This window comes from Micromys minutus (assembly GCF_963924665.1).
Source record: "Micromys minutus genome assembly, chromosome: X".
In the NCBI taxonomy this organism is placed as follows: Eukaryota; Metazoa; Chordata; class Mammalia; order Rodentia; family Muridae; genus Micromys; species Micromys minutus.
The window spans coordinates 51,582,783-51,607,471 of NC_137970.1; the positions used below are offsets into that span (position 1 = coordinate 51,582,783).

At 35.0% G+C, this 24,689-nt stretch overlaps 1 protein-coding gene across 1 annotated transcript in view; it reads right to left on the reverse strand.

Annotated features, from left to right (window-relative positions):
* The window catches only part of ATRX (ATRX chromatin remodeler), a gene marked incomplete at its 5' end in the record, with an annotated part of 83,514 nt that overhangs the window by 38,871 nt on the left and 19,954 nt on the right, over window positions 1-24,689 (reverse strand). Inside the window, 9 exons of the mRNA XM_080910106.1 lie at window positions 3,107-3,284; window positions 3,432-3,578; window positions 4,322-4,431; window positions 5,249-5,390; window positions 9,202-9,426; window positions 10,035-10,137; window positions 11,487-11,580; window positions 14,442-14,615; window positions 15,049-15,185. Coding sequence (XP_080766232.1) covers window positions 3,107-3,284; window positions 3,432-3,578; window positions 4,322-4,431; window positions 5,249-5,390; window positions 9,202-9,426; window positions 10,035-10,137; window positions 11,487-11,580; window positions 14,442-14,615; window positions 15,049-15,185 — 1,310 coding nt within the window. The remainder of the gene's footprint in view (window positions 1-3,106; window positions 3,285-3,431; window positions 3,579-4,321; window positions 4,432-5,248; window positions 5,391-9,201; window positions 9,427-10,034; window positions 10,138-11,486; window positions 11,581-14,441; window positions 14,616-15,048; window positions 15,186-24,689) is intronic.

Consider the following 24,689-nt stretch of genomic DNA (forward strand, 5'->3'; position numbering starts at 1 on the left):
TAAACCCAGTGTTGAAGTTTGTACTTTTAGGCAGTCTCTTGCTGAGCATCAGCAGCCACAAAAAATTTCTAAATTTGGAGTACAGTTCCTACTGAATACATGACTTTCACACAATTACCAAGTCAGAAAGAAAATGAACCCAACAAAAGCCATTCCAAGTCTGTAACTATTTAAACTATGAAAATCACTTGCATACAAAAACCTCAGATTGGTTGAAAGGCCAATACTACTTCACTGTTAAAATGCATGAACACTTAGGGGTGTGGGTGTGGAAATGTTGAAAATGATTGATTACTATAGAGACCTCCAATTTCCTGTCTTTCCATGGAACCATGAAAAATGAAAGAAACAGGCAGTATTACTAAAATACAACAGTGCTTTGAATATTGTTCATACATATACATGTATGATTTTGTCTTCTGAAGCTAAAAGTATCCTTCTAAAATCACTAAAATAAGAGAACTACACCAGACCAATTTAAGTAAATAGAAAAACACTTTTCAAAGTCAATTAAGGGCCAAATAAATGTATCATTCCAGTGTTTCTTTTTCAAAATGGTACAATGCCACCTATTGGTATTATTTTGAAAATTCAGAACCAAGGCTAGAGATGTAATGCAGCGGTACTACCCTACTGTTCCCTAGGTTCAATCCTCACCATCAAAAGCAATAGTGAAATGACTATAGTCACTTGTAGAAATGATTAAATACCAATCCAAAGCCATTAGACCAGTGAACCCACCTGAGATTGGCTTCCCAATAAACCTGCCTTTATATAATTAAAAAAAAAAACATACTCATTGCAATACAAATAGTTTGAGACTACAAGCCATTTCTAATCTTCAGAAAAGGGGACAGGAGAAAAGGATCAAAAATTCAAAGCCAGCCTAGGCAACACAGAAATCCCCTGTCACAAACAAAATACAATGTAACAGAACAATAATGAAGACACCAAAGTATTGTTGAAGTCACAATGAAGATAAGTTTGGTAGATAACTTCTAAAACTATCAAGTGAGAAGACTAAAGAGATGGCTCAAAGGCTAAGGGCACATACTGCTTTCACAAAGGGCGGACATTCAATTCCTACAACCTATATGGCAGGTCCTAACTATCTGTAATTTCACTCATGGGAGATCTAATTCCCTCTTCAGGGACCAGGCACACACATGGTGCACAGATATACATGCACACAAAACAGTTATTTAAAACTTTTCTTAAAAATAACTTAAAAATAAACTAAATAAGTACATTTTAAAATAAAATTAGCACTGTATCAGATAAAACCATATATAGAATTTTATTAAAGATTCACCATAACTTAGTTTTAGGCTACATCAAAACCAAAAACAAGCAAACAAACTTAAAAAAAAAAAATACCCACACACATTCATTTCAGATCATGCTGAATACTATACACCTAGCCTGGTTGGACTAATGCCTGGAACTATTCTCAGTGAAGCTAAATAATGATGTATTTAAATCTACAGAAGGCTTAGAACAGAAGGCATTTACATGGCTAACCAGTTCTTCCTGCTCCCATGCTCCTAAGAACTCTGTCTGTCCTCTGAATTCCTACTAGCTTCTCATAGGACTTTTGTCTTTTTTTTTTTTTTTTTATCTTCCTTTTATGGTGATCTGTCTCTTGGCCTCCAGTCTCAATCACATAATACTAAGTCTTGTTCCTGAATGTTTTGGGTGCCTCCTCTTAGGTCTGCCTTCTCTAAAAGTGAGGTGACATCTTTGGTGATTAGAAAGATTAGAAGAGGTTACTGATAAGTGGCAGCAAAGGAAGAATGTGCTCACAAGTTAAACGAATTAATAACTAAATTATTAGCCAAGATGCACGGTTAGGAACCAAAGACCACGCTGAAGAACATAAAAGTAATGAAGGCAGAAATATATGAGAAGTCCATGCTAGCCTCCAGTTTCCAACAGTATCAGAACTACTCTCTGTGATATTTTATAAAGTAAAAGAGGGCCAGAGAGATGATTCAACACGTCAAAGTGTTCATGCCCTGTTGCAAATCCTGAGCTCTATACCAGCCAGAGACACAAGGGTGGAACAAAACTGCCAAAATTTGTGTTCTGGTCTCTACGCATGCACACACCCCAGGACACAGATATTCGTTATTTATGCACTCACTCTGCTCATTCCCCCACACACTCCCACACTCACACTGCACTTAAAAAACTAAGATGAAATGTAAAAATACAAGAAATAAAGGCATCTTAAACTGACTCTGGAATCAACTCTCTTCTTGTGTCATGGATTCCAGACACTGAACCCAAATCATCAGGCACACACAGTTAACAGCTACTCACTAATCTACCTTGGTACACGCCCCTTTGTGTTTGAGATACACATGATTTCCCTGCCTTCATATCAGGAGTGATAGGATTACAGAAATGACTCCAGAGATAACTCCAGAAATGACTCATCAAGTCCACCATCTATATCTGTAAAGAATAAATGAAGGGCTGTGATGTGACCCAGCATGCATGAGGGTTGGGCTCACTCTTGTTTTACCACATCGCCCCGTGAATGAGATGTCACGGCATATGCCTGTACTTCCATCACTCAGGAAATGGAGGCAGAAGGACCAGAGGGTTATGACATATGAGACATGGTCAAATAGGATTGTCTACAATTATAAGCACACACCACCGTGCCTGGTTTTGAAAACTATTGTTTGAAACCGTTTCCCAGAAATCCTGTAAGAAAAAAAAATCTGCTGAAATGATGATACTATTCACTAGTTTAAGATTTCCTAATAACACATCAACCACAGATCCCAAAACACTGAGCTTCTGAACAATTAGTAGCATGAAGGATAGTTTTATATTATTTAAATTATCAATATTAATAATAAAAATAAAACCCCAAGGACATAGGAAACTAGCACCCAGCTACTTAGTAAGTGCTCGGTTATTTGTAATTTTTATGTCTGTTTAACACAGGGTTTCTCTGTGTATCTCTAGCTGTCCTGAAACTTGTTCTGTAGACAAGGTTGACAGCAAACTCAGAGATCTGCCCACCTCCGCTTCCACGGTGCTAGGATTAAAGGTGTGGTCCAGAATGCCTGGCTCAGAATTGGTAGTAACTTACCTGGATCAACTAAAGCTTTATTAAATATTTCTTTAAGTTTCCGGCTCTTCACATTCCTTCCTTGAGCAAGATTCCTGTACATTTCATACCCTATGATCATAACACCACCATCTTCTTGCCATCTCTGGAGCATATAACTTCTCTCCTGAGGACGCTTCACTGTTGCCAATTCAGAGACCTTTAAAAATAAAGATGTTTAACAATGGCTATTAAAATGAATTGACTTCTAAATAGTCCCATTCAAATATATTATAAATTAAAGACTCTTCTTTCCATATATGATTCTCATGCTATGCTTTCAATAGGAAACATTTCTAAATGTTACCTCAAGCTTTTCATCATCATTTAATCCCTCCTGCCACTTCTCAAATTCATTCATCCAATTCAAAGCAGTGTTAAGAGGACAAACGACTAAAGCTGTACTGAAATCCAATTTGTCACACAAAAGAACTGTGTGAAGAAAACTCACCACCTATAAGAAAGCAAATAAAGTTACATTTTCATAAGTATCCACAAAAATTTTTTTAAATCAAACAATTATGACTTAATAGTTTTACTTTAAACAATAAGCCAGCCAGCTGATGACCATAACTCCCAACACACACCAGAGAAAATATAATATTAAATCCAACACAAGAAATGAAGCAGTTTTAGTTTTACAACTAAGACTTTACATTTCTATTACAAGCACAGACTATTGAAAGTTGAAAGATTAGTTAAATTCACATATCCTTGAAGTGGTAGGCCGCCATCCCTCCAACCATGCTGCTTCAATGACATCAGCATCTTTGCACGACCATCACCTCTTTGTACTGCTATCATGAATGTTTGTGAGGTACTTTTTCTTTCACTTGACATTATGATACACTTGTATCATTTCCTTCTTTCCTCTGAATTTTCACATACACTTTTCTTTGTTCTCTTTCCAATCCATGGTCTTTTACCCATGAATGGTTATTAAGTATATATGTATGTATGTATGTATGTGCACACAATTACCGCCTCTTTAAAGATGCTTGCCCTTCTCAGTCCTCCCCTTTAAACACAGTATCAGGAAATACATTTTTAAAAACTCATTCTCCACCACAATATTCAATAATTAAAAGGGAATCGTGTCACTCTTCTTTACTGCTGAATCTCCACAACCTACCTAAGACACAGCATAATCCAATATATGTGCGAAAAATGGAAAGGTTTATTTCCTATAGTTCTTACCTGTAGGGTCTTACCAAGGCCCATGCAGTGGGCAAGAATACATCCTGAACCTGGAGATTTCTTTGTCTTTTTCACAGACTCACAGCAGCAATCCCACATAAACTGAACACCTAAAAATGAGAAATTAAAACTTCCAAGAAACACCAGAGTTGTATTTTTTTGAAAGATTTATTTTAAGGCCTCTGAACCACTGAGCCATTTTTGAAAGATTTATTTTAAGGCCTCTGAACCACTGAGCCATCTCTCCAGCACCTAAGAAACAGCATTCAAAAAACACTTGGAGCTAAAGAAATTCTTAAATCCAATTAGAATTGATTTTTCTCTTTAAATAAATCAGAAATAAAACAGAAGCAGACAAAATAAGGGTGTCTGTTCCGTTATCCTAAACTATCAAATTACATTTCCCTATATCTTAGAATGGCTGACAGAGGCAGAAGAATACTTAAAAACAGAAACCGTCCAGTAGTAGAAACTGAATAAGTATTGGTAATTCAAAAAGCAAAAACTGTTTTGAAGTAGTTCTATGCTAGTATGGCAGACAGTAGGGCAGTTGAATAATTTTTTAATACAAATGTATGAAAACTAATTAAACACTTACTTGAAAATGTTGAAATGTCATTTCCCAAAGAAATCTTTTTGTTAACTGTGTTTACACTTAAGTGCTCTAGCCAAGCACTATGTAGTACAACTCCACCTGCTATACAGATTCTCACTTGGAAGTAGTACCTCTTGCCTACTTAAAACACTATGCTTGCAGATACCCAAACTTGTTCTTCCTTACTTCCTTGTAAGACTTGTAACAGCTGGACTCATATTATTTTTGGTCAACAATGTATCTCCAGTGATTGGCAAAATGCTAGGCAAAAACAAAACAAAATATAGGTAAAATTTAGCTAAAAGTGATTGAATCATTTAATAGCTTCTTACCATCTACTTGATGGGGTTTCAATTTTATAACCATGTTTCTATGAACCTGCACTAACGGTTCTTTGGTTTCTTCATCTTCATCTAAAACCAATTTGGTTGTTATTGGACACTTAGTAGGTGAAGCATCCTCGATTTCTATTACCTACAAAAAAAAAAAAAAAAAAAAAAAAAAAAAAAGAGTCATTGATAGTTAAGCTCATTTAGATTTCTTTCAAGCAATGGTGGTATATCAATCTTAACAAGATAGATTCCCAAAACACAGGCTTAACTATTCCTACAGCCAATGAGTAAGTCCAGTTTTATGTTTTCCAGAAGTGAAAATCTATGTAGACCTGAAATCACTATAGTAATGTCAGAAATTACCTTTGACCCAGGATACCACCAAGAACAGTTGTATTAGGTAGACATTTGAGTAACTAGTTCTCTCAGTCAGTACAGTACTTGCTGTGCAAGCACATGGACCTGAGTCCAATGCCCAGAATACATGGAGAAGGGGGGGGGCTGGAGAAGGGAGGAAAAAATTAACAGTAGATTCCTATGACTCAGTGGGTAATTTGCATAGCCAAAAAACTGGCTCCAAAAAACTGAGAGTCTCTGTCTCAAAAGTAAAGTTGATGGTTCTTGAGGAATGTGACTCAAGTGTGAATTCTAGCCTCTATATACATATGTACCTTACACAAACAAATATACACTAACAAAAATATAAATGGACAAACACATACAAGTATAGTTATATACTTAGTTGTTTTAATTCTAATTGACAACTTATAGATGGGAACAAAGGGATAGATTTAGACCTAGAGAGGTGCTTCCATATATAGCCCATGATATTAAGCAAAAACAATACTGTTTTAACAAATGAAATGTTTGTGTGGATAGTGTTATTGCTTATGCAAAAAGAAAACCAAAACAAATATTCTTGATTTCAAAATTGTCAGGCTGAGGTATGGTTTGGTAATAGAGAACTTGCCTAACATGTGCCAGGCAAATGTGTTCAAATCTCTAACAGAGAAAACAAAACTTTAAGTGCCAGACATGGTCACACAAGCCTATACTATCACAACTTGGAAGGTGAAGACAGGAAAATCAGGAATTCCAGGACAGACGAAACTATATATTGAGTTCATGACCAAGCTGTGTTACATGAGACTGTGGCTCTAAAAACTGAAAAACTAAAAATTGTAAAGTGATAATCTATCTCCCCCGATCCTAAATGATTCTGAAGCAAACATAAGCTATGCAATTTCGTGAATTAAAGGTTGTCAGGGTCTCTTTAAAGAGATAACTTTAAAAAATCATGTCACCAAATCTGAAAATTACAATGAAATCACAAGTTTTTAATAAATTCTATGGATACTAATTTTACAAGACATTTGAACTGAAAAACACAGCTAGGATACTAGTGGGAGACAACATAGTTGAGAAAAACTACCGCAGGAATTTTATTACACTACGTAAATTTTCTTAGCTTTCATTTCTATACTTGAAAATATGACCTTAAATCATTAATAATCCAAGAGCTAAGATAATAAATAACCTTGTGGCAATTTTTGGTATTCCAAAATCATTATGCTTAATCTATACCCAAAAAGAACTGTTTCCATGTTACATTCTGTCCTACATGTACTTCATGCTTATGGTAACTAGTGGGATTTCAATGCATGCTATCAAACCTCTAAAAGTATTAAGTACTGACAAAAATGTTCATATAGTGTTATGCCAAAATGCCTTTAAAAATCTGTATATGTATCCCTATTTATTTAAAATAAAGTTGTAAGAAAATATGACAAGTATTTCAAGAGCCCTCAGGAGCACTGTAGGAAATAAATAAAGCAGCACACATTAAGAACTTAACACACTTGAAGAACTCACTAGTTAGTTTGTCCTAGCACAGATGATATAAAAGGCCACTAGAAAAAAAGTGAAATTTCCTAAAGGTCTTTGGCCTGCTTACATGATATGGTACACAGAATATTAATATGGTACCAGGATTCTTACATTTTGTTATAAGCACCTTGTATAATCGGCCTTCCTTGAGTCTATGCTGAGACCTATATATACCATGATATTGTTCCCAGATTTGAATACTCATAATAATTAGATTTGAATTAGGCTTAATCAAAACATACTAGAAGTGACCTTGAGGTATTCAAATGCTCTCCTATGGGCAGCAAAAGAGAAAGCAAAGTGCCATACAGTAGAAAAGGCCATGAATTGGAGGTAAGTGGCTACAGATTCTGATAAGCTAAAATAGTCTGTCACTAGGTAAGTTGTAAAATAATACAAACTTATAATTTCTTAAACATAGTGAAACACTGAACAGAGAATCAAGTAGTGCCATAGCCAACTTCTTTAATAATTGTAAGAGGTTAAGTGTGTGCTAACTTGTTCATAGAAGGGCGAAGCAACCCCACTCGCTCAGGCAGATCTGAAGTCACTGAAAGCAGTAAGTAATATATCAGGGTACTCCCCTCTACCACAGTGCTTTGCACGTTCCCACCCTGCAAACAGGACACACAGCACAGAGGGAGCACTCTTCACTTCAGAACTTTGCAATCCCTGCAGGCAAACAGGAACTGGACACTGGAGGAAGAACTTACCCAGCCCATAGTAGAAATGCTTACTGTGGCCATGAGCAGCACCATCTATTTAAAAACAGGAAGTTCTTTTCTTTCCTGTAGTAAGCTTTGTCTCTTTCTAAATTTATTCATTAATAATTACTTGTACATTAATTTTAACTTCATAGCTTACTCTAAATCATTCCTTGTGCTTCTTTTCTTCCTGTGGTTCTTGGTGGAGTGGTAGTTGGCTTAAACATTTTTGGAGACAGTTTCTGTCTAAGTGCTTGGATTAAACTTGTGTTTTTTAATTTGTTGCTTCAACAAATTTAAAAAGTATTCCTATACTCGTTTGATTTTGTGTTGATTAACTGGTCTCTGAGTGTTACTAAGGAATGAGCTCACCAGAAGGCCACTCACAAAGACCCCTGTAGAAAGCAAACAAGGGTATCCATCTCAAGAGATGTACAATCATAACACAAAAAAGTTAGAGTCATGAAAATGCAAAGCAAGACAACTTTAAAAACTTCCTCAAAATCCTATTACTTGAAGGAATAATGTTTAATATCATCTTGTACTAATGGGTAAAAGATCTGTCTATAATGCTATAATCTTAACTATTGATAAAAGATGATGCCATTGCTGGGAACTATCCCAAAATAATCTATAACTAAGTAAGTATATTAATCAAATCTAGCACTGTGAATATGCATGAAGCAGAGATAATAGAGAGATGACTCAGAAGTTAACAGCACATACTGATCTTGCACTGAGTCCCTAGCACACTTGGCTGGTAGCTTTAATGCCTACGCATTAGCATTCCAGGATATCTGACATCATAGTTGGGCCTTAATGGGCAAATACCCACACATATGAAACAAACACATGCAGACAGAGAGACAGACACACACGTATATGTAATTAAAACTAATGTTAAAAAATAAAAATATTTAATAAATATACAAAGGAATGTCAGGGATGGCCAGATAGCTCAGCAGAAAAAGGTACTAAGGTACTCTCTCTATATAAAGCTAACAACTGAGTTAGATCTAAGGATCTACATAAAGACAAAAAAAGGAGATAATTAATCACAAAGTACCCTCTGATACACATATGGGCATCATGGCACATATGTACAACCACATATACAATTTTAAAAATTAAAAGAAAATTTTAAAAAATATGTTCCTAACTAATTATACTACAATAAAGTTGGTGACAAGAGTCATACAAGAGTCTCAAGTGTTTCCAAGTACCTAATTATACATAGACTAAAAGGCAAACCATATTAGCACTGGTGAAAAGAATTTTCGCTAGAAATCTGTAGTTTATTATGACACTCAACTCTTGAAAATCTGTCTGCATCTATGGCACATGTCGATGAAAGTTACTTACTTCTCTTAATTTCTCTCTTTCACGTTCCCTCTCAGCAATACGTTTTCGTCTCTCTTCCTCTTCTTTAAGGGCATTCTGTGTTTCGGTTCTTAGTTTATCATCTTTAAGAATCTTCCGAATTTTCTTTCTGCCTTTTCCAGGTGACTTAGAATCATCATTTTCATCTTCTTCCTCCTCGTCTTCCTCATCATCATCATCTTCCTTCCTTTCTTCCTCAGAATGGCTCTGTAAAATTGAAACATATAAACAAAGAGTAGAAATGTTCTACTGCATTCAGTTGGTGTTCTGCTATGTAATGCTCCAACAGGAGGTAGAAGAAAAGCTTTCTTAATTAGATCTAGAAATAAAGAAGTATTACAAATCTCAAATAAACCTTGACAAAGGAAAGCAATGAGGGCAAAGGAGTCAGATAGGTATTTATTTTTAAAATGTACACAAGTGACCACCAAAACATGAAAAGTAGTTCAGGTCAACAAAAAAATAAAATTCAAGACTACAATAAGATACCATTTTATACTCATTACAATGTTATTAAATAAAAAAAGAAAATGTATTCATTCCAAAAAGAAACATTTGAATGGTCATCTCAGAATCTGATGAGTCAAAACAATTAAAAAGAAAAAAGCCATTAAGGATTATGGGGCTAAAAAAAAAAAAAAATCAAGAAAAAAAGACTCTTTCTACAAGTTTTAAAGGTAAATAAAATCCAATGTAATTACTGAATGAAATTCAGAGAAAATAGTGAATTTACTATTACTAAGTGTGTGAATCATAATTGAAGCAAACAATAAACATCATAAACCCTTTCTTTCTAAAAATAAATGGCATTCTACCTTATTTTCACTGGAAGAATCCTCTTGAACCTTAATGCGTCGTCTTTTCTTCTTCTGTTTATAACTCCGCTGATTTTCTTCCAATTCTGCTTTCTTTGCAGACCTGAAGAAAAATTTAAATGTAAAAGAAAATGCTTCCATGAGTTTCCTCAAATGAGTTATGTACTACTTCGGAAATAGTACATGCCATGAAATGTACAAAGCTCACTTGCCAGCTTAACATTTCCTAAGTGTATAATTTAGTAGTGTTAAGAACACTGACCATGTGGGAGCTGCTCAATATATATATATATAGCATGTGCAGAGCATGCATAAAACCATGAGGTCTCATTCCCATTACTACAAAATCTAGCAATTAAAAAAGTACTGAGGGGTTAGGAATGTAGTTTATGTAGTAAAACTATAGGGGACAGAGCCCTAGTTCCAACACCTACCATAGCATACACTGGGTATGGTGGGAAACTCAAGAAGTGAAATAAGAGTAATGATATTTGGGGCTGAGATGAATCAGTGGTTAAGAGCACTGACTGCTCTTCCAGAGGTCCTGAGTTCAAATCCCACCAACCACATGGTGGCTCAAACCATCTATAATGAGATATGGTACCCTCTTCTGGTGTGTTTGAAGACAGCTACAGTGTAACTCACCATATACATAAAATATATAAATAATTCTTAGAGAAATTTGAAAAAAGAGTAAAGTAACTTAATTCAAGGTCATCATGAAAACAGTAATAAGTTCAAGGCAACATGGAATAAGATCAAGGCCAGAAGGAAGGGGGGGAGGGAGGGAGGGAGGGAAGGAGGAAGGAAGGAAGGAAGGAAGGAAGGAAGGAAGGAAGGAAGGAAGGAAGGAAGGAAGGAAGGACTGAAAAAGAGGCTAATGATGATGGCTTGGGTCTGTACCTCAAACAGTACATTCTTTGCGAAGAACTAAATAAAAAGTATAACCGTTTTCTCAGTGTTTATCAATATCTATTCATCTGTACAATGTTTTGGATCTCAATTCATAGGGACATTTTTATTAAAGCATATCATGTACTCTGACCAAATTCATTCCCCATCCTTCTCCTGCTGTCTTTATTGGGTTTGTGTGTATGTACATATGTCAATTCTCTTTCCATCCAAACAGTCCCAAGGATCAGGCTTATCAGCAAGTATCTTTACCCAGTGAGCTTTCTCACTGGCACTGCTTTCTCTTTTATAAATTAACTTCAAATCAAAATATTATATTGTGTTCACTTAACTTTATTTGCAAGCATAGCTACTTTCAAAAATTTGAAAATAGAGTCAATTCATGTTAATTCTTAATATTATGCAGAAGAAGAGACCACAGCAAATAAGAGGAAAATGCAGCAGGAATTGGTTGTCAGCTTTACTTACTGGGCCATTTCTCAATGGCCCAATCTCTAACATTGAAAAATAAAGCAAACCAAAGAAAAAAATAATACTAACCTTGTTCTAGGCCGCTGTTCATCCTCAGATTCACTGACTTCTTCACTAACTCCTGACTCCTGAAAGTCAGTGTCTTCTGAATCCTCGCTGCTCACTTAAATTTAGAAAAAAATAAACCACTAAATATTTTTCAAAAGAAACGGACTCCACTTAGCAATTTCACATTTAAACATTAGGGAATTGCAGAAAGACCATCAGGAGGGGGAGGGAGGGAGGGAGGGAGGGAGGGGGAGGGAGAGAAAGGGGGAGGGATATGAATGCTCATTACAAAAAATAAGTGCCATTCAAGCATACTGCAGTGGCGCACACCTTTAATCCCAGCACCCAGGAGGTAGAGGCAGGCAGATCTCAAGTTGAAGACCAGCCTGGTCTACAGAGTAAGTTTCATGACAGCCAGAGGTTTATAGTGAAACCTTGTCTTGGAAAAAAAAGTAGGAACCAGATTGATTTGTTTGAAGTTGGCACATTGGGAAGAGTGTCAGAGAGATCCAGCATGCGTGGCCATACTGAGTGATCTCCTTTCTCCGCTGCTCCATTGATTGTTTTAACCTCTACATTTATTTAACATGTATGTACAAGTGTTTTGCCTGCATGTCTGTTTATGCACCATGTGCATGCAGTGCCAGAAGAGGGTGTCGGATCCCCGGGACTGCAGTGACAGAGAGTTATCCTCTGAAAGATGTAGTCCTCTGAAAGAGCGACCAACAGGCTTAACCAGGGAGCCATCCCTACAGCCTCTCTGTGTCTGATCAGAAGATCTAAAAAGTACTCCAAAATCTGAAGCCCATGATAAGGATATAACTATAAGCTATATACATGTGGTGTAGATGACACATTAATCAAGGTTGTGTTTTGACATGGATCCCTTCCCCAAGATCTCTCATTATGTACATACCAGTCTTTCACACAGACGTGCACAGACACATGCACACAAAAACCAAAGCATTTCTGGTTTTAACCAGAGCAGATAAGGTATATTAAATCTGTATTTATACATTCCTTCCAGACATAATTATTCTTCCACATTGAAATACAACTGTTTGGTAATATATGAATTCACAAAATGAGAATTAGCCATACATAAAATATGTAAGTGATAGCCAAGGGTAAGTTAATCAAAAATAAATGTGGCTACTCAAAACAAGTAAAGTAGGCTGCTGTAGATAAGTAAGACTATAAACTCTCTGGCAATGAAGAGAATTACAAAAACACTGCAGAACATAGAAATCAATGACCTAAGGACTCTAAAAGGAAAGCATTAACAGGTAGATTGGACATTGAAATCAAGACCTAATGACTATTCTATAAGGGGAGGACGACAGAAAACAGAAAAGCAGGTGAGTGTCATGGGTCATCACTTTCTTCCTGTCTTATTGGTTGTTTGGTTGTTTGGTTGGTTGTTTGGTTGGTTGTTTGGTTGGTTGGTTGGTTGGTTGGTTTGACAACTTGACATAAGTTTGAATCACTTGGGGAAAAAAGGACCCCAACTGAGAAAACATTCTCACTAGACTGGCCTGTGGGTAAAACGTGGAGCTTTTTCCTGATTAAGGATTGATTGGGGAGGGAAGATCAGCCCATTGAAGAAAGTGCTGCCCTGGGAAGGCGGTTCTGAGTTGCATAAGAAAGCAGGCTGAGCAACCCATGAGGAATAAGTGAGCCAGTAAATATTTCTTTATGGCCTATACTTCAGTCCCAACCTCCAGGTTCCTGAACATTTTCCCTCAGTTATGTAAGTGACCTGAGTTCAAGTTGTACAGTGAAATAAACCCTTTCCTTCCCAACTTGTTTTCTTTCGGTTGTGTTTATAACAGCAAAAGAAACCATTAAGACAGTCCTGGTTTTGCGTGGAAGACAGGTTGAATTCCAAAGCTACAGAAACTATTGATTGCAAAAATGTTGTGGTTTTGTAATCATTCACTGGGACCAAACATGAGATCAGAAACTGAGTGTGAAGGGCACCTCTAGTGCTGTTCCTCTTTCATTTCTGCATCAGAACTGTCAGAATAGAAACAGAGTAATTCCAGAAGGTCAATCTTTCTGGCAGGACACATAGGGCAAGAAAAGTAAGATGACCTTGGTACACATTACAAAAAACCAGAAAGCGAAGTAAAGCAGTGTCCAAACAATGATACATACACATGGAAAGGACACAGAATCCAACATGATGCAGAATCATTAAATCAAAGCAATTCATAATTCTGTGCTTGTAAACCACAATCACTTATTATTCCTGGGAAACTTCAACCTGATCTCTTCTAGATCAATTAGTATGGTCAAGACTGCTGTATAATAGAATAGAAAATTCTTTCAACAACGTGTTACCCAGCCTTCCTCTATGTTTGTTCCACTCTCCCTTTTTAAGCCTCTAATAAATACTACTTTCAAGTTTATAAAATTAAAATGTTAGCTTCTACATGAGAACATGCAATACTTTTTTTCCTGTCAGGTTTATTTCATTCAAAACAATATGCTCCAGTTTCATGGATTTCAGTACTCCCCATGTAAGTACAAAGGGAAAACTATTATATCAATTATTACTGTATTTATTTTTGTATTGACAATACTTAATACAGTCCTAGACACAGATAAGCACTTGAAATTTGCTAAGATTCATTTGTACAGGGCAGAGTGGCGTAAAGCATAACCTCAGTGCTCAGCAAGTCATGAACTTGATGTCAGACTGGGCTATAGTATAAGACTCTGTCTTAAAAACAGAAAGAAAATAAAGGACTCAGATTTCCAATACAAAGAAAACATAATCTGAGATGTTTTACATATAAACTCACAAATCTGCCCAAATTAATTCTATCATCTTTCAGTAGGAAATCACCAACGTACTGATACTGTCTTAGGAGCAGTGTGATTAAATGTCTGGATAGATATATTCAAATTTCAACAGTAGACCTCATCAACAAAACCAGTATTTTCTTTACATTCAAAATTAAAATGTCTTACCCTTCCTTCGATTTCTTCCTTTGGCCTCTTTATGCTCTTTAGGCTTTGTTTTTTTCTCTTCTCCAGATTCTCCATCACTCAAAGACAATTTATGCCTCAAAAGTCTATGTCTGTATCTTGGCTTCTTAGATTCTTCAGAATCTGAATCTGATTCAGAATTGACTTTATTTGGGGCTTTAAAATAAAGAAAATACATTAAAGCAGCACTCTTTCAACAGACTTCTTTTAATGCTTTTATAAGACTACTGTGCGTATTCACGATGGCTATAATTTATAGAAAAGTTCCTTGATATCACCAAGCTGTGTACCTCAGTATCACTGGTGAAAAGAGGTAATCTCTATCAGCCATGGTCACTGAATACTGGCCTTCATCAGTCTATTATTTTGAAGCATTAAAAGTTTTCCTTACAGTTTGTTGTCAGGAACAGAAACAACTACAATAACGTACGCAATTATCATTAGGTAAATAATTTGCCATAATCAAGTTTTGAAAGCTTTTTAAAAGCTCAAATGGCATTTCCTGAAATTTCTTGGCCACACATTCTTCAAAGACTAAACGGTTAGTAAATTATAAAACCAATACATAACTTCTCTTTGGGTAGCTCACCATCATCGCCGGGCGTTTCTTCACTCTGTTTCCTAATTCTTTTTTTCTCTCCACCTTCAGGTTCATCATCCGAAGATCCATCCTCATCAGAGGAAAGATTGGCTTTAATTTCTTCTAAAAGCATCTTCTTAGCAATTCTTTAGAGGAAAAAAAAATAAAAAAGTATATTTTGGGGGCTGAAGTATACTGAATTAAAAACAAATTCTCTGTATCAAAATAAGAATGAATGTTATCAATAGACCTTATTCACACAAGTAAGAGACTGGCAGAAACCATGTTTTAACATAAGCTACCAATGGGCAAAAATGTTCACTGCACTCATTTCAATTCCATACAAATCTTCAAAATACTGAGAACTTTCAGGGATACATTTTATTAATGTTATTAACCAATTGATGCTGCCATCCTCCACGCACTACCATGGGGAGATAGGCTAACAAGAGTAAATTCATCTATCCAGCCAAATGGCATTCCAAAATAAAACTCCAAAGGAGAGATTTTATTCAACAGGAGAACAAATTCTCAGAAAATCAATGTGTAATAAACCACTTTCTAATAGGAAACAGCATCTCTAACTACAGAGTATGTTTGGATGTTAATGTCACTTACACCAAAATATGAAGTACTGAATCAACCATCAAACATTAGTAATAGTCAAGCTGGGGCAAAGAAAGGATATGAGTGCTCCTTAATATATGGTCAAAGAACACAAATTATAAATAAATTCTAAGTTTCAGAAAAAAAATATAGAACAATAGCTTTGCTCACACAATTTCTCAAAATGCTTCTCAGCTGATTTCCTAATTAAAAAAAAATTGTAAAGAGAAAATACAGCTTTTACTAGTATCCTAAAAATACACTCCTAGGAAATCCAAGTTTGTATTAAAGAAAATTACCTCAAAATGTAAAATAAAAAGCAATAATGAAGTCTTTGTAAAAGGCATGGTCATAGACCAGTCTGAGTATCCTTTTGCGAGGAATTCATGATCACAGTAAACTAATAAAAAGAAACTCTGATAGAAAAGCTCACAAAGAAGGTGGCAAGATCCTAACAGCTTGCCATGGCTTGACATCTGTGAGATAAGCATCTACTCAGCAATCAAGACTGACCAATTGAGTGAAGATGGTATTGTTGGAACTATGGAACCTTTGTTAGCTTTTTTGTCATTGTTTGGTTTGGTTTGGTTTGGTTTGGTTTGGTTGGTTGGTTGGTTGGTTGGTTGGTTGGTTGGTTGGTTTGGGGATTTTTGAGTCAGGGTATCACTATATAACCCTGGCTGGCTTTAAATTCACAAAGGCCTGCCTCTGCCTCCTGAATGCTGAAATTAAAGGTATATGCTACAAGGTTTGGACACCTTTGTTATTTTTTGGTTTGAAATGAGGTGGCTTGGTAGTTAAGCGCACCTACTGTTCTTCCAGAGTTCCTGAGTTCAATCCCCAGCAACCACAGAGTTGCTCACAACCATCTGTAATGGGATTTAATGTTCCTTTCTTGTATGTCTGAAGACAGCAACAGTGTGCTCAATGGGTGAGTGAATGGAAAAAAAAAATCAATGAATGAATCAACGAATGAAAAAGAAACCCTTTTCTTCCTTTCTTAGCATGTGGTTTCATTTCAATCAAGAATTCACCCCATGTTAAGAAATATATATATATATATATAGTAAGGCCTCTGTTTTGGCAGACAGAATATTTACAATCAAAATGCAGAGCAAGCACACGTAGGCTGAAATAAAACAGAGAATCACTTCCTTAAATACTTATTATATGGTATTTTGTACTTTCTCCTAAGAGTCAAATGATGTAGATGAACATGACTTTACTTTTCTGGTATTTTCTGCTCTGGTTTCTTTTTAATTAAGTATAGATATTCTTAACATTAAGAAAGCAAGCTTTACTGTTCTACATGGACATGAGTGGTGTTGGTTTGTACTGCACATAGGAAGCATTTAACAAACAACAGACTAACTAAAGGTTGCAATGTCTTATTTTTTACAACAAAAATGAAACATATATCATTCATTCTGATCAGTTTATAAAGATTATCTGATCCATTTTCCTCCTTAAGACAGTTAGCCATTACAGAGTAAAGGGAAGCCCTTTAAAACTGAATCAAAGAGTATTTAAGGAAAAGTTACATACTGTAACAGTACTTCTCATAAACCAGGAAAATCTTTCAAGTTAAACTAGCTATTGCACTCTGGATAAATGAGTCTATATGTATGAAGCTTGTACATGAAGTGCTGAGTTTTAGATGAGAAATAAAAAAAAAAAGCTATTTCACTAGAAGCTGAATCATTTGGAGAAGACATAACAGAGCCAACAGAATCTATTCAGTATAAATGTCAATACAGTCCTCTGACTACAGTTTGTGATCACAAATTTAAAACAATGCTAACTATAAAACCTCATTGTTAATTGTAAGCAACCACATAATTTATCCTCTCTCAAATTCTAGATTTTTAAGAATATGTCTAACTTGGAAGTCAGAATAGATAAATCTACCTAATTAATGCTCATGGTCTAATGAATATTAATGTAAATAATGACACAATATTACCTAATAAACTGTACAATAAATCACAAAAAATAAAATCAAAGACACATTAAAATTATAAATTGCGAACAACCTTCAGTAATGCTATACATAATATGGGAAATAACTATAGTCACTTTAGAAGCAAACAAATCACAAGGTACAGAGAACGGTTGTTTTTCTCCACCACTAGCAAAATCTACACTAGTGGAGACTCATTATTTTACCAAATGTTACTGTTATATCAAGCTTACGAATAGTGCAGATTCATTTCCCCATAAATTACAACGGATGGAGAACTGGAGATGTGAGGCAATAAGTAAGCACAAGTACTGCTCGTCCATAGGACATGGATTTAATCCCAAGCACCAACATCAGGCAGCTCACAACCATCTGCAACTGCAGCACCAAGGGCACCCAACATCCCTGGCATCTGTGGGCACCTGCACTCATATGCACATACCCAAACACAGATATATGCATAATTGAAGATAAATTTCAAAAGCAAAAACCAATAATGAATGGCAACTATAATTCTAACCTACAACAGAACCTGCTATATGCCAAAATTATAATTTAAAGGACCTAAGTAAGGGCTGAGGCCAACCTTCAACCTGAGTAGTCAGCAAGCATACCTAGGTGAGATAGAGGTGTCTCACCTACAAAGCCTGCTGTGAGATGCTTTAAAGGGAAACTCCACTACCTTAACTCTGGAGTCACGGGCCACAGAGACTTCAAAGACATCATCACTTGAGAACCAGCTGAGGCTGGCAAAGCATCATTTTGGAGGCCTCGGCTGAACCCATGCTGGTATGCATGTGATGGATGTATAGTCATGATCCCTAGTTGATTCTGTTTGCTCTGAAGTTTCCTTTCTTGAGGCTTTCCAGGACGTTTCTGGGAAACTCATCCAGGCAATAAGGTACTGCCCCTGGAATCTCAATGATCAAAATTATATCTTGGGACAGGTAGAGCATCCAAAGCAGTCAGGATTCTTATCAGAAGCATTAAAGCACAGGCTATGCCACTCTTGTGGAAGCAAACCTGGGCAGAGCCCAAGGTAAAAAGAGCCTCCATTTTCCTAAAAGGGAGGGAAGGGAAAGGGGAGAAAGCAAAACAATTTGGGAGGGAGAGTAAAACCCACAAACAATCAGGCTGATGCATGAGAGGATAGGATCCCGAAATCCATACAAACTGACTCTTCTAAGTGTGAACACTAAGATTATGCCTTAGTACACCTCATCTACTAAAGAGAAAGCAAAAATAGGAAGTAAGCCAAATAACAATCAATCAGAAAAACAAAATTAAAAAGCAGAACAAAAAAACTGTTAGAAATTTTGATCCTATCGAGAAATGAAATGAGTAATGAATGCCTTATTAAAGTGCTCAAACAGGAAAAAGAAACTTCCTCTTGCTGGTAGGCAAACCAATAGCAAAAAAAAAGTACATTTTTTAATAAGGAAGGATCTCCTACATCATTGAGCTTTAGAAAAAAGCATAACGAAGGTGACACAGAATTATAGAGCCAGAACTCAGGACCTAACATTCCAGTTAGAAACAACAAATGATGTAACCAAATAAACAAAGACAGTGTGACAAAGCCAAGAAGAGAGACAATGACCCTATGTATCCCATTTAGTTTCAGTGAGTTAATGCTATTCTCTCTAGTCATTAACTACTTCCGTGATAATGCTACCCTGGACAAACATATAGTCATTCTAAAAGAAAGGGGTGTGTGTGTGTGTGTGTGTGTGTGTGTGTGTGTGTGTGTGTGTGTTTGTGTCTGTGTGTGTATGTGCGCAGGCTCGAGAATGCATGCTTGCTTGTATACACATACATTCATTTCAGGAATACCCAATTTTTAGGACTTTATAAATAAGATTCCAAGTTTTGACATTCAAAGGTTTTGTTTTTTTTTTTTAAAGAAGAACTCTAAGCATCTATACTCCACTATGTCTGTATCTCTAAAATAAGAATGGCAAGAGATCCGATTATGCATCTCGTAACTACTATTTTCCTATTTAAGTCTCTAAAAACAGGCTTAAGAAAACTGTCAAATTAAAATTACATTTTATAAGGCAATGAATTGTTTATCCATTAATAAAAGCAACAAAATATATTAAGAGTTATTTGTGTCTGAATAACATATCACGATAGAATATATAGTTAACAAAATAAGATCATTGGCTTAAATGCCTGTTCTTTAGACAACATTGTTTCTAAGTAAATGTAACACAAAAATATGACATTATACCAAGATTTTGAAAAACAATTCAGAGACAAAGCTATGTAATGTTCACTATTTTCACTGAGAAAACAATGGTAAATACATGTCCTTGCAGAAGAGCGTAAGGCATTGTTTTCATGGATGTCATGTTCTTCGGAGGTTACATTTTTTTAATTCATAAATTATAGGAATTTTAAAATTTTATATTAGTATATTACTTTAACTCAGGTTCAAAAGGGTAACTAAAGAATGAAGATCTGTAGCCCAAAATGACAAAAATCATTAATAATTTAGTAAACAATCAAAAGGTAAACAACAGTTATAATCACCCTTCAATCACATGTCCTATAAAGTTTCTATTTAGTGACAAGCAGCCCTGTTTCTTTTTTTGTTTAGAGTACCAGGAAAATTAGTATCAAAACTGTTTTCTAAGAAGAAACAACCAGGACTAGCTGTGTGAATCCAAGATGGTGGGTAGCACATGCCTTTTAATCCCTGCACCCCAGCAGCAGAGGCAGGTGGCGCTTTGGGTTCAAGGCCAGTCTTGTCTAAACAGTGAGCTCCAGGTCTTAGGAAGTGTTTAAGAAAAAATATTTAAAAAAAACAAGAGCCCATGATTGTTAATATTTTATACATGGGCTATTCTACTTAAAACACACAAATTAGAAAATGAGTATTTCAGGTAGCCAAGGTGGTGCACACCTTTAACACCAGTATTCAGCAGGCAGAGAGAGGCAGATCTCTCTGAGTTCAAGGCTAACCTGACCTACAGAGCATGTTGCAAGACAGCCAAGTCTTCGAAAATTTAAAAAAAAAATTTAAGAGAAAAGGAAAAGTAAGAAATGAATGTTTCCTGACTTTATTTAAGAAAAATAGGGGGCTAGAGATACAGATGGCTTAGTGGTTAAGAGTACAGTTTGCTCTTCCACAGGTCTTGAGTTCAATTCCCAGTAACTACATGGTAGTTCACAGCCATCTGTAATGGGATCTGATGCCCTCTTCTGGCATGAAGGTATATATGCAGATAGAGCACTCATATACATAAAATAAACCTTTAAAAAAATCTAGGCTTTTAGAGGAATTTTATTAAGAAAAATACATTTAACACCAATATAGAATAATTAATCATATTAAAAAATTTATTCTTTATTCAATATTCTTATACTGAAAAAAACAATTAAATTAAAAATCATAATTTTAAAGTATCAAATTTTAAAAAAAGGATATCAACTCACAAAAATGAGTTACATTTGCTAACACTAACTTAAAGACTTTCTTGACAAACTTTTTCATTTTCTCAAATTCCCAATATAACCAAACAAGAAAGTCTATTTAGTAATATCTAAGCACTACACACAGAATAAGAATAGTACCAATACTATTTCTTTCTTTGATGATCTGTCTAGTACAAAGTAGAAAGTTGGTGACACTTGCAAAATCAGTTTAGTTGTAGGCCAAAGAATCCTACCTATAGCTTTTGACACCTCCATTAAACTTAATTGACTATACTTACCAGAACCATATTAACAAAACATTGAAACAACGAATTAACTCAAAACCCCTAATACTTAAAACCTTTACCCCAACAGAAAGAGAAACAGAACTCTTTACTTCAAATGCAGTCTGTTTTTAGGTGCAATAAAGATTCAATGTACTTTTACTAACCAAAAAAAAAAAAAAAAAAAAAAAAAAAAAAAAAAAAAACCATTGAAATACAAAAAGCCACAGGAAAAAGTCTAGATTTAGCAAATTTGTATAGAGAATAAAGAAAGGACAGGGTCATCTGGAAATATATTTCAAATGAAAGCCATACTAAGGACTTGTGATACAATTATTTCACTAACTCTACTAAAACCACATAAGTAACCATTAAATATCTTCATTATATGATGATCAATATCCAAGAATCATTAGCCTCTTTCAAGGTATTAAGCTGTATTAACAGTACAACATCTTCATTAGTAGAGTATCCACTCCATGCAAACAGAAGTAAAAATAAGTTGTGTATTTCCTATGGACAAATGAAACAAGGGTCTCATTCTCTATGTACAGTAAAACTTTTATCAATAATCACACCATAATTTGCATTTATGGAAAAATTTAATGTCATCCAGAGAAAATCTGAGAAAAATTACAATATTACTAAAACAATGTATATCTTCTTGAAGAATAAACTAAGGATGTATGTGTTTGTGAACATAGACAAATATCCTATTACTAAGGCCCATTGACAGTGTAAGTTTTAAAATATATACAATGAGAAATGATTGGTTAAAAAGTTCCCAGATGAAAACATAAAGAAATCAAAATATATGTATACACTGAACATCCTAAACTTCAAAATCCGATATGCTCTGAAAAAAATTTGAATTTGTAGATCTGGGCTATTCAAACAGTAAAATCTAGGCAAGTATAAACAACATCATATAAAAATTTCAAATTCTAAAATACTTCTGCTCCACAGAACTTTGGCTAAGAATTGCAAACCAAATTCTTTATTTCAATTACATGGCTGTCTCTTCAAAGCAAGGAGTAATTTAAAACTAAACTATTATTCAGGGACTGGAGAGATGGCTGAGAGGTTAAGAGATGCTGAGTTCAAGTCTCAGCAACCACATGGTGGCTCACAATCATCTGTAATGAGATTTGGTGCCCTCTTCTGGCCTGCCAGCATACATGCAGGCAGAACACTGTATACAAAGTAAATAAGTAAATCACACACACACACACACACACACAAATCAAACCTTACAGTAACAGCACAACTTAAAAACCCGACAAGCAGTGGGTAGCACATTCTTTTAATCCCAGCACTTAGGTAACAGAGACAGGGTACTACTATATTTGAGTTCTAGCCTGGGCTACACATAGTGAGGCCCTGTCTCAAAAAAAGGAAACACACAGTATTTGGCATTATTATCATAATTCTATCCTTTAAGAATATGTAAACTCAACATGAAAAATCTGAGGTAAATTCTTAGTTGCATAAACTTCAAAATATAAGACCACTAAATTTTTCTTAAAAAAAAAAAAAAAAAACTCAATCAGAAAAAGGATAGGTATCTGTTTCAACAAACCATACTTGGTCACCTAAATAAAAATGTATAAATAGAACCCTTCTGATGCACAAAATACATTTATTTTTCAATGTTTAATATGAAGTTATTTATTTACAGTAAAATAGTGAAGATGGGGCACTTTTTTGGGTTTTGATTTTCAAAACAAGTTTTTATTTTTTCTGTGTAACTTTGGCTGATCTAGGACTCGATCCATATACCAGGTTGAAGACAGGAGTTTCTTAATGACCTCAAAAGCCTTAGTATTTTTTTAATCTCACAGCTTTAAAAGACAAAAAGTAAAAACAAGAATTGGTTGTTAAGCCTTCAGGAAAACACAAGCAATTGTGTTTTAGATATCTAAAGTACTGACTGCCTTTTTTCAGGAATGAGAAAAACTTCTTTGGCTTGCAAACTAGACCATATAACTTTATTCTCATGAAGTCTTACAAACTTTTATGAAAGACACACCATAATTAAAATTAAATGCTTGAACAAGAAAAAGTTTTACAGAAATTTATTGCATCCAAAGTTAAGCATTTGAAACAATACACTATTTACCTCTTCATAAACACCAGCACTGGACATGTGTTAACAATACTACCGAAAAAGCAAAGCATATAAAATTTATACACAATTCACACACAATTATACAATTGTGTACAAATTTACATTTACAATATGCTCTCTACCATAATACATCTCACTCAAAAAATATGAAATTAAAAAAATGCCAAGATTTAATCATGATCTGCAAACAAATTTTTAGAAGTTGGTTAGTGCATATTTAAATATGCTCACATATTTTTAATCTACTAATAGTGCAAAGAGGTATCTGTATTCCCATCTGTGATATCAGTGAGAAATACCATGCATATTAAGATGCTTCTTTGGTATAGTGGATATTAAACAAGTTATAAATTATAAAAGCACATTAAAATGATTATAAAGGCATGCTCAAAATAAAAATCATTTCCTCTCCAAAATAACCACAAGGGTTGCATTTTTTTAAATCACAAATACACAATTGAATTAAAGAAATTATCTGATAAAATAGTTATCAGTTACAGAGAGATAGAATCAAATCACTTTAAAAGTAAAAAGGTTACTAGTTTTTTGAAAAGCTATAACAAAATTTATACCTTGACAACATGCTTGGTTGGTGGCTAAATATAAAAGTTCATCTCTCATAGTTAAAGTAGTAGGAGTAACACCTAGTGACACTGGAAGACTTGTGATTCACAGGAAACAGCAGCTTATTTACGTGAAAAATGAAAGCATTCTAAAAGACAAAGTTCTAACTGTTTTCATAATCTACCAATGATGGTATACTAAAATCCCTGACTAAACATTGTATGCTTTCATTGTGGAGCTAATCTATACTATCCCATCAAATAACTTGGACAGACATTTGTAAGAAAAAAAGTAAATGGGAGAGCAGAGGCTGAGTCTTTGGGTTTACACATGAGCTCTAAGTGCAGAAGCAAATGTGACCTTTCACCCTAATTAGGATATTCAGTCTACTAAGAGAATACCAATGGCTGAAACAGAAACCTATCAGTAGCAGCAAGCCATAAAACAGGGTCTGAGAACAGATGTGCTTAGAACACTTGGTTCATCTCCCACAAAATTATGACAGCAAGCACATATTATTTTCAGTTTCTTAAAGCTAGAGCTTTCTATTAAGACAAGATGGCCATTTTAGTGCTCTTTAATAAGATCATCTCCAGGCTATCACATATTTTGATACCAGAATTAAGTAGAGAAAATACTATCAACTTTTCAATATTAGAGACTATAATTATAGCAAAAGAGGTTAAAG